At 38.0% G+C, this 11,276-nt stretch overlaps 1 protein-coding gene across 1 annotated transcript; it reads left to right on the forward strand.

Annotated features, from left to right (window-relative positions):
* The first annotated feature begins 417 nt into the window (after window positions 1–417).
* Window positions 418–10,138, forward strand: pcnp (PEST proteolytic signal containing nuclear protein). Its single transcript, XM_003219153.4, has 5 exons — window positions 418–571; window positions 3,942–4,162; window positions 5,686–5,760; window positions 6,484–6,539; window positions 7,785–10,138. The coding sequence occupies exons 1-5, from the start codon at window positions 517–519 to the stop codon at window positions 7,909–7,911; spliced, it is 534 nt and encodes a 177-aa protein (XP_003219201.1). The 5' UTR covers window positions 418–516; the 3' UTR covers window positions 7,912–10,138.
* The last annotated feature ends 1,138 nt before the right edge of the window (window positions 10,139–11,276 follow it).

The raw sequence follows: 11,276 nt of genomic DNA on the forward strand, positions 1-11,276 counted from the left end.
AATGCTAATCAGGGTGATCAATTGCAACAGTCACACTTGCCTCAAACAGACAAATGTTCTTTCTGCCATCTTGGACCTTCCACAGATATATAAAACCCCATTTGCCTAGTTTACAACAAACCTCACAACCTCTGAGGATGCCTGCCATAGATGTGGGTGAAACATCAGGAGGAACGTTTCTAGAAAATGGCCATACAACCAGGAAAACTCACAGCAACCCAGTGATCCCGGCCATGAAAGCCTCCGACAACACATTGGTATTGAACTGCTCAGCCCCCCAGTTGTGGTCCCTTTATTGGCTCTCTTTGCTTTGAAACCTCAACTCCCAGAAGTCCCAGCCGGTTTGGTCGATTGCCAGGAATGCTGGGAGTTGAAGTCCCAAGAACCAACGTTTCTCAAACCGGAAGTCTCGGCGCCTCAAGGCACAGATCTCAACATACGGAGTAAAGGGACGCTACGGCGCATGCTCAGAACGCGAAGGCAGCGGCGGCGAGGAGGAGGCGGCGGCGGGGGAAAATGGCGGACAGCAAGGCAGGCGAGGTGAAGCTGAAACGACCGCGGCTTGACGAAGGTAAAACTTGCGCCGTTATCTCGAGCTCCAGAAGCGTTTTTCCTGCCTGTGAGGCTGCGGTGGGAATGTGGGGTGGGATTAGAGCAAGGATTGGGTTTGCAGGGGTTCCAGGCCGGGAGAGCGGGTCGGCGGGCGGTGGGCTTCAAGCATCCCCGTTCTCCCTCGGGTGGTGGGCCCGCTCTTAAAGGCACCGCGCTCTTATGGACAGCACAAATAACGTCCGTCCTTTCGCCTTCATGGCCCGAAGGAGTTGGGTGATTGATTGGCGCCTCTGGCTTCCCAAGTCCAGCAACGCATCGCTTCAGGAAAAACGCAGCAATCTCCTGAAGGATTGCATTGCTGAACTTGGGAAGCCAGGGGCACATATGAATCCATGGATCCATTTAAAGCGCGCTGCCCAGGTTGAGTCGCCCTTCTCCAAAATGCTGGGAACCAGAAATATTTTTGATTTCGGTTTTTTGGTTTTGTTTGGGTTTTTCTCGCGGTTTTGGGATGCCCATCTGCGTATCCAAGCGTCGTGAGATAAAGCAGGCACGGGCAAACTTGGGCCCTCCAGGTGTTTTGGACTTCAACTCCCACCATTCTTAACAGCGCTTAAGCGGCCGAGAGGGAAAGGAAGGGGGCTGAGGCTGTCAGGAATGGTGGAAGTTGAAGTCCAAAACACCTAGAGGGCTCAAGTTTGCCCGTGCCTGAATTAAAGGATCAGAATAAAAACAATTAGAATTATATTATGAGATGAATATCCTTTCACTGAAATGTTTCCGAGTTCAATTTTTGGGTTTTATTTGGAAATACCTGCATTTTCCCTTATGTACATAAACAGATGTCTTGGAGATGGAACACAAGTCCAAACAAGAAATTCATTCGTATTTCTTTATATACTTTTTACACATACTGTAAAGATAATCTTATACAGTAATTTTTAATAATTTGAACAAAGTGTTGTCAAAGGCTTGCATGGCTGGAATCATTGGGTTGCTATGAGTTTTCCGGGCTGTATGTTCCAGAAGCATTCTCTCTGTTCTTTCACCCACATCTATGGCCAGCATCCTCAGAGGTTGTGGGGTCTGTTGGAAACTAGGCAGTTGGGGTTTATATATCTGTGGAATGTCCATGGAGGGAGAAAGAACTCTTATCTGTTTGAGGCAAATGTGAATAGTGCAATTGGCCACCTTGATTAGCATTGAATAGCCTTGCAGCGTCAAAGCTTGGCTGCTTCCTGCCTGGGGAATCATTTGATGTGTTAGATATCCCTGATTGATTCATGTCTGGAATTCCTCTGTTTTCTGAGTGTTGTTCTTTATTTACTCTCCTGATTTTAGAGGTTTTTTTTTATTACTGGTAGCCAGATTTTGTTCATTTTCATGGTTTCCTCCTTTCTGCTTTTAGGAGTATTTTAAGGTCTACCTATTCAGACTGTACTTTGGGATGCAGGGCTAAATCAGGGGTTTTTTTTAGTGTCATGGAGGTGCAGGGACAATTTTAAGGGCCACTAAAGACTTTTATTGGGGTTTCTAGATAATTTCCTGTTTTCAGAAAGACATTTCCTGGGCCTAAATTGCCTGGGGGGGGGGGGGGGGGGCTGGAGGAATCACCTCTCATGCACAATACAGGCCTGGGGTACCTTTTTGACTTTCTCCCAAAAATGTTTATGTCACAAAAACAGCCATGTTGGACTCCGTGGAGGATGTATATTCCATATCTTTGCTGTCCATAATTGGACCATATACTGTTTATGAAAGAATGTTTAATTTTTGTAGAACAAATGCTGGGTTTTTTTTATTTGGAACCAATGAAAAGCAGTTATCCAGAGGATGCAGAGTTGGCTGGGGTCCAGTAAGGTATAAGAGCTGATATCACTATTTATGTCAGATAAATGGGGTGTGTGTGTGTGTGTGCAATTTCCACTCCTTATTGCATCTTTTTCTTTGCACCCCAAAACCTTCAGAGCCAATTTTCAGACAAAGCTGAGAGCTGCAGCTTAAGAGGGTCATCTGTTATGCTGGTGTTGCCCTGCTAGTATTCCTTTGGCTTTAGTTCAGCACAAATAGAACGTATAGCATGAAGATTTGGGGCAAGTGCTAGCTTGGCAATGGAGATTAAAATAGTTAAAGGGGAAATAACTGGCTTTTTTTGTTTAAGGCTTAGTAATCCTTAATACAATTCTATGAAAGTTTTATTTATGGCCCAAAACTTCTTCAATTATGCAAGTCATGTCACAGTATTATATCAAAGAAAAATATTGACACATTTTTAAGAGATTGAACATTGCCGTAAACAATGAGTTTTATTTAGTCTTAGAAAAAACTTACTGAAAGGAATAAGATTTCATGTAGTGAAGAGCAGTGGTTCTCAACCTGGGGTCCCGAGATGTTTTTGGTCTACAACGTCCAAAAATCCCAGCCAGTTTACCAGTTGTTAGGATTTCTGGGAGTTGAAGGCCAAAAATATCTGGGGACCCCAGGTTGAGAACCACTGGTTAAGAGTAATGCATGTCTATTTCAACAGGTCTTTTCATATGTCAAATTAAGCTGGATTTAACACACTGCTTTTAACTTCGCATTTGCTCTCAATAATTTCCTCTTAAATAGTTCTGTAGCTTGAATGGTACCTTCCTCAGGGTTGTGTTCCTCATTGATTTTGCTTATCTAATCCCCATTGTTTTTCCAATTCCCACCAGACCTAAGTTATATATTTTGCTCAAATACGTGAACAATTGGTATTCCTATCTCTGAATATAAACAAATGCTATATATTCTTTGAAGATGTTGAGCTGTTTTTGAGCTGAACCTCTTAAATAACAACTGCAGAAGTGGAGCCATTTGTTTTTCATTACAGTAGAACAAGAGTTTTGTAGCATCTTGAACAAGAACTTTTCAATATGCATATCTTTAATTTAGAGGGCACTGTTGCAGCTATTAATTTAAGCTACTGATATATCAGGAGAATATGGAATCCAAGACAGACACAGTGATTATTGTAAAAAGAGACTGTTCTGAAACAGATTATTAAATATTCCAGAAGGACAAATCTGCACATAAATTGATTTGCCTTGAATGGCTCTTGCGGTTACTACCATAGTGCCATACCTCACTAAAGCTGCATCTTTTTTCAATGCCTATCCAAAATATTTTGATATTTTCTCTGTGTAACTGGATTCTTTTTTATGTTATACATTAGTCAAGTGATTGGAGCTCCCTTCACTATATGTCTGTATCCTTACAGTGTGCTTTGTATAAACAGTTGTGGAGATGCTGACACTGTAAGTGCAAAAGTCTCCTCTGCATAACAGTGCTTTATGAGGTTGCTGCTCCCATCAGTCCACTCAGTAAAAATAGCTCATCTTGGTAAGTTGTTTCGACTTCACCAGGACCTGAAGAAGAGGCAGAAAAACCTGTGAAAACTAAGACTGTTTCTTCCAGTAATGGAGGGGAAAGCTCCAGTCGCAGCGTGGAGAAGCAGGCACCTGAGGAAGAAGCTGAAGACTTCTCAACAAAGCCAGCTCCAGCCAAAATGTCCAAGGTTGGATTTGCAATTGGCACACAGGTTGCAAAAAAACCACCTGCAATATCCATCAAACTTGGAGCAAATGTAAGATCTTAGATTGTTTTCATGTGAATAAAATGTTTGTTTTTAACAATGTAGAAATTCTGGCAAAAAGGTAAAAACTTCAAAATATTTTATATTGAGACTTAATTGGGCCATAAGTGTTTGGGAAAACATTGTTACCATATATTTTCCAAATTTTCTGAATTTACTTAATTGTCGTAACATTTGCTTGGAATATTTGAGGAACTGATGACTTCTGCTCTAATATGCATTACGTATATCAACAGTGTCAAATTCATTTTCAGTGAGGGCCACATCAGCCTTATGCTTGCCTTCAAAGAGCCTTTGAATCCATGAATGGAGAATCCATGGATACAGAGGATTAATCATAATTAACATAGTGGTCAGTGCTCTTTTGTTTTTATCCCAGATGTCATTTTAAAGTCAGACATCATATCCACAAGCTTTTTGTCCAAATTCAAACCTCACTATTCAGACTAAACAGAACAAAGTGCAGGATTCCAGGTATTACTGTATCACAACTCCCTCAGGTTGAGATAGAGTGGGATAGAAATAAAGTAAATAAATAAATAAACTCCCATCAGCTCTAGTCATGATGTTTAATGCTGGGGAGTACAGGAGTTGTAATCCAGCATCTTGGATGGCCACATAAAATCACATTCAGTCCTTAGGCCTTGAGTTTGACACATGTATTATATAATAATGTAGTCTCTACTTAGTACTTAGTTTGTAGCAAAATAATTTTGTTGTTATGCACATTGTGCTAATTCATATGTTAATAACAAGTGCTGCTTGATTTAATGTACTGCATTGTGTTCATTGATATCCAGCTTAGTCTTGGTCAATAGAGTCATGAGATGATAGTGCTACTAAAACATTTAATAGTGTTTTCTTATATTAACAACAGCAGCAACAATATGTACTGTGTAATAATATTCCCTGCCAGTAAGGATTCCCAGGGAGGCTTACGAAATAGTAAAAACAAATTTTGCATGGTAAAGCAGCACAACACTGAACAAAAATTCACAACAGCTTGAAAGAATCAAAAACACGCTTCATTGGCATTTAGGAGTGTTTGCCTGGCATCAAAATAATAGCAGAGCAGGCAGACGTGCTTCCCTTGGGAGGGCATTACACAGAAGAGGAAGCACCATTGAATAGACAGCCTGTTTGGTTACTGGTACCCTTGACATCAGGGGCACTTGGAGAAGAGTCTTAGCAAATTGATACAGGAGAAGTTATCCCAGCATGCACTTGGATCTTATTCTTTGTTTAGGTAGTTCATTTGCATTTTAAATATTTTTCAAGTGGCTGGCCTGCATATGGTGTTGGTCTCTTTTGCCAAGCAATGGGGAGGAGAGGGAAGATTCCTGTTCCGAAATGGCTCTTGGAGAACTGGGAACTAGTGTTAAAGTTCTGTAATACTTACCATGCAATAATTAAGATTGGTATCATAATAATTCTCTACAGCATGCATTGTTCCTTACATTACCAATTTGCATTTGAATTTCTGACAGTAATAACATAATTGTGATCCCTTGCAGAAACCTAAAGAGCCTACTCCCAACCTAGCTGCAAAACCAATTTCTGTAGCAGCAATCTTCAATGAAGATGATGATGTAAGTCAATAATTCCTCATAGAATGGAAACCTAATTAAATTAGGTAGAGAGAGTCTGAGTTGTGTGTCTATCAGATTACTGATCAAACTGGCTTATGTTTTTCATAAAATGGAAAATATGTAAATGTTCTTTTGGGAACCTGTAGTCGTTCTGTGAACTTGATTGTTCACATGCAAGAATTCTGGCATTTCTCACATTCTTGCACATACATGGCATATTGTAAAAACTCTGATGCATCTTCTTGATGTTCTCTTTCATACCTGGTAGAGGTGATTGTCTGTACTTCCACTTCTCTAACTAAAAATGATCAGTGCCATCTGGTATCTATATATTAATTCAATTGCTATCTGAGTTGAATTTCTGAGCCTAGATCTCTGCATCTGAGTATAGGAGAAATGTAAAGGTTTTTGATTTATCGGGAAAATCCTTCTTTCTCCCTCCCTTCCTTTACCTATCTATATATATTTGGGGGGGCGGTATGCTATTGGTAATGTTGTCAACATTGTTGTGTTTGAGAAATATGAGAATTTTGAAAAAGGCACATGAGCCCCACCTATATCCAATTGAATTTCTGAGCCTGGATATTGAGATATACTTTGCTTCCCACATGCAAACAAAGTACTTTAAGTTGAATTAGACTTGTCATGTATTGCATTGACAGGAAATTATCAATAGTTAGCATTTGTAGTTATTTCTTCTGTTCATATTGTCTTTGTAACTAGAGTGAACCTGAAGAGATGCCCCCAGAAGCTAAAATGCGTATGAAGAACATTGGAAGGTAGAGTAACTCATGTTCATTTGTGGGAAGGAGTGGAATATCTGCAGGATTTCTTGCATGTTGATAATTGAATGAATGTCCAAAAACATTTTATAATTTTGTTTTCTGTTACAAGAAAAATGTAAAACCTGTCACAGATTTAACTAACTACAGCCAGAATTGATCCCTTACTTTTCTCGTTATCATCCCCCCCCCCCCAAATTTAGGTTTTGTATCTGAGTACAATATTTTTCAAACTAATTTAGCCTCCCCCCCTCATTATAGTAAACCAAAACGGAGTTTTCATGGCAGCTAATGTAGCAAATTCAGTTCACTGGCTGTGACATTTCATTATATAGATACAACTCCTATCATAGAAATTTTCCTCTACTGAGTCAGTTAACTCTGTTCCTACCACCTAGCACAATTATCCAAGGTTAAATATGCAAGTCTTCTACTTAGAGGTGCCAAGGACAGAACCTGCAACATCTTGCAACCTGCAATACCTTGTACCTTTCCTGTGTCACTCAGAGAGTATTAAATACACCAGAACACCAAATAGTCCTTTCTTTGTCGCCTCCACTACCTAGTGGCCCACATCTTGTAGGCAACATATGAAGTCATAATTGGGTTAGACCTGAGTATAGCCATCAGACTTTGCAGAAGGAGGTATCCAATATCTTCTTTACCAAGGCCCCACCTTGGCATATGACAAGAGTTGGAAGCTGCCAAACACAATCTATCTGTAGGCTCATTGTAGCTATTCTTGAGCCTGGCAGAGGAAGGAGCAGTATTGAACTAGAGACAAACCCTGCTTCTCTCTCTATTCAAGAGCAGTGTAACTTGGCAATAGGTCTACAGTGAGGAAGCAGTTGGGATGAGGGAGAAGTTACCCATAGATAATTGTAAAGTCTCTGCTAGTGTGATGCAAGATTTCAGTGAGTGTATTCAAGTTAACTACTTAATTATTTGTGAAACTTGAACATAGTGGCATTACCTGGTGTTTTCTAGAGATATTAAGGAGATCTGCTTCAGTCGCTGTATCCTCCATGTGAGAATTGCTCTGGAGAGGCATCTTTGAATTTGCCTTATTCCTAACAATCACAATGAAAAATGTGACATCTTGCTTTTTTCTGTGTAACAGACCTCTGAAAGTACCTACTAGTACAGTCTATGTTAAAAGATTTAGCCATGTGCACTAAAATTTCTGAAACATGACTGATACTGGTTCAAATTAACCAGTTCCTTTGGTATATTTTACCACAGGGATACTCCAACTTCAGCAGGACCAAATTCTTTCAACAAAGGAAAGCATGGATTTTCGGACAACCAGAAGCTATGGGAAAGGAACATGAAATCCCACCTTGGAAATGTCCGTGAACAAGAAGATTAGTTCTGTACTAAGATCTAGGGTGTTGGGGAAACAGGAGGGTATGATATTAAAGGAACAGTTTCCTTTTTTAGAGTGGTCTAAGGCTATTTTGGGTGCACAAAATGAGTTTAAAAGTAGAGGTAATTTATGTTTTGTATACAGATTTCAAAGCATTTGCTAATTTTGTAGCTTTGTGCATTTAATTTCACAAGGTTATGGAAAATAAAGACATTGGAAGTGGTACCTTTTAAAAGAATTTTCTTTTTACAACTATTCTTATATGAAGACAGAGAAAAGGTTACTGTCTCTTTAATCAGTTTAAGTTAAATGCTGCTGCACTCAACTTTCCAGCTCCTCTTCTGTAATAAATGAGTTGCTTATCTCCTTAAAGCTATTTTCTTAGAGGGAGAACACTGTGTATAAGTCAAGTCTTACTAGACTACTTCCGATTCTAATCTGCATACAATCTGTAAACTAGAGTACTGTAAAATCATTTAGTACATTCAAACATAACCTAAAAACTTCTGGATGTGGTATTTTAGCTCTATAATTCTGTTTTCAAACTATGTAAACTCTGTAGCTTGTTTCACTCCTAGAGATGGGTCTTGCATATGTATCAATATTAGAAAAGAGCAAAAAATAATAACAAAAGGTAAATCAGTATTTTTGATGTTTTTGTAATCAAGAGTCCGTCTTGATGAATGTTTGTTAGTGTTCTTTTGTCAGTTTGCAACAGATTCATGCAGTAATCATCAGCACGCAAAGAAATTACCAAAAGAATAACTTTCCATATTCTACTTTAGTTTCGCTATCCTCTGTAACCCTTTAAGGGGAATAGAAGCTGCACACAAGTAGACCTGTAGTTGATTGCTGAAGTGCAAAAATTAGAAATGTGCTTCCATATATTGATAGTTTGAAACTTTACTTTGAATGCTAGCAGAAACTTTTCCTTATATTTTTAATTAAGATACTATCAAATTGAAAGACAACCATTTAATCCACATTAGTATTGCTGTTTATTAAATAGAGTTAGAATGTGAGTAATATTACATCTTTAACGCTGTTTTATTCTTATTGCTGAAACACTATCAACACTATCCTTTTTTAAAAGTAAAGTTTTATGGCAGAGGGTATTAAAGCTGTTCGTTCTCATCTACCTTCAGTCTTAAACACATAACGTCTTTTAGCAGGATTTAGTTTGTCTTGGCACCAATAGCCACTATTGCCACATCTAGTGGAAATAAACACATCTAAAATATTATATGGGTCTACATTACTTGATGGTATTTGATAAAACTGCAGCTTATAGATTTGGCTTGAACCTTATGAATATATTCAAGGTAACTGACATCTTTCATTGTGCTAAGGTTTAGTGTAGCTGAAGACAAATAGGCCTAGAGACAGCATGATGATAAAAGAATGAAATGCTCCAATAGCATAATTGAGCTGAATGTCGCTGTTACACAGGTGTAGCACAAGAGACAGAACACATGTGTGATTTGCATTGGACAGTGAAAAACTACTGGATCCCTCCCTTGTGGTAACCCAACAAATATAGATTAATGAAATTGTTGGATTAAGACCATTGCATCCAAATTTTCTTCTTGCATTTTAGATTATTCCAATATGTAGAGCTTTGTGTTTTAAGTTCTAAACATTTTTGTATTTTTATATTTGTATGCAATTTTTGTTTGGAGTTAAAAGCCTATTATATTTTCTCTTTGTTATAAACATAAATGTAAATGCGATTTCTCTTTAGCTGCAGTTATTCAACTACATGTGAAAGTTCAAGACTTTTGGGGGGAAAGGTATTCTGAAGTCTGTTTGGCTCCCTGTAACTGAAACTAATGGCAAAAACCCTTAACAGAATTTTATTTAAGCAGGCATAGAAGAAAACATTTTAGTCTATTAGTGCCTTCCTGAAAAAAACCTTTTTGGTGTGTAACCAGTTCTCTGGGATTTTTCAGTTTTGGGCACTTAATTTGTCCTGTGCTCTCTCTGCTGTTATGTGTACCTTGTAATTTGGGCCTAAAATTACAAATCTCTTGAAGTTTCATAATTGTAATCATAAGTATAGGGAAGAGTTTTGAGTATTTTCCATGATTCATTTCAAGTTAGGGAAGAAAAAAATTGGGAATCAAAGGATGTAACTATTTATTGAGCTTTGCCTGTGTTAATGTTGTACAAGATGAATTCTAGCTACTGGGACTTGTATTTTAAATATAAAAATTTGGCAAGTAAAACTAGATTCCATGTCAATTGCATATATTCTGAACAAAGGGAATGGTTTCTTTAATTAAACTTAGAAACACAAGTCTCTTCAAAATCCCTTGGCTTAGGCCCCTTTGTGCACTCACAAATATATAATTTTTCTTCTAAATCTGGCTCAGACAAACTATCTAAAATTTGATAGTGAGTAGATCTAATCTTAATTGTATTTAGAGTATACCTGCTGATACAAGTTTTATCTAAAATATGACTGAGTTAGTCTTACTGATTGACTAAAACATGCTCTGCTTAATAGTAAGGTCAGTTTATAATAAAATCCTTTATATTTTTAATTTTATTTTTTAAAATATGTATTACAAAAATTCTGTAGTGGATATAAGCATTAGCTAGACATTGACATAACCTGACCATATGAACAAGAATGCATTTTCTTGATGTTGATGTCTATAAACTGCAGTCATGCTTAGCCAAAGCAGTGAGCTTTTCTGACATTGAAAGGTGGGTGGTGAATGTTTATCTTTCCAATCTTAAATTACGAATCTTTTAGCAAGCATTAAATTGAGGGATGCAGTTATTATGATTATCAAAGGAATTCCACATTGCAGGAATATTTGTTGAAGAGAGCACAGTGCGAGCTCCTCAATGTGTCCATAAATAACTAGAGATTTTTAAATGTGTGGTTTTTGTGTTCAATCCTGAACATGCTTTAATATAAAGTCCAGTAAGTGTTCCAATGGAAAAAGTCTGTTTACTAAAAAAAGTGACTGGACTGGAAGATTCTAGTTTAGCAATGTGCATATTCGCTTTTATGTCACATGTCAATTTATGGCAGTCATGAATTTCATAGTTTTCTTAGGCAAGGAAGAACTGAACGTGGATCCTGTCCTCATTTCATCAGATATACTTACTTAAGGCACGATGAGTGTAGTGAGCTGTATAGAAGATATAGTTAAGTTCTGTGACATACTTAAGATACTACAAAAATGGTTTTTGAATAGCTGTTCCTTCAGTTGTATACCACCTATCAGAATTTGCATAAAACAGACTCGGCACCTTTACTAGAGGGATATTCTTTATATAAGAGGATTCAAGCCATTTGTTAGGTCATGCTGTTTTGCAGACTCTGAACTAATCCAAAATTGGCCATTTAAAAGTGG

The sequence above is a fragment of the Anolis carolinensis genome, chromosome 3 (genome assembly GCF_035594765.1).
Source record: "Anolis carolinensis isolate JA03-04 chromosome 3, rAnoCar3.1.pri, whole genome shotgun sequence".
Taxonomy (NCBI): Eukaryota; Metazoa; Chordata; class Lepidosauria; order Squamata; family Dactyloidae; genus Anolis; species Anolis carolinensis.

Bases quoted from the DNA above. Each gene is read 5' to 3' on its own strand.
- pcnp (XM_003219153.4), top strand. From the start codon at position 517: ATGGCGGACAGCAAGGCAGGCGAGGTGAAGCTGAAACGACCGCGGCTT. The intron at 5,761-6,483 runs GTAAGTCAATAA...CTTTGTAACTAG, and splicing joins TCTTCAATGAAGATGATGAT to AGTGAACCTGAAGAGATGCC. The intron at 6,540-7,784 runs GTAGAGTAACTC...ATTTTACCACAG, and splicing joins CGTATGAAGAACATTGGAAG to GGATACTCCAACTTCAGCAG.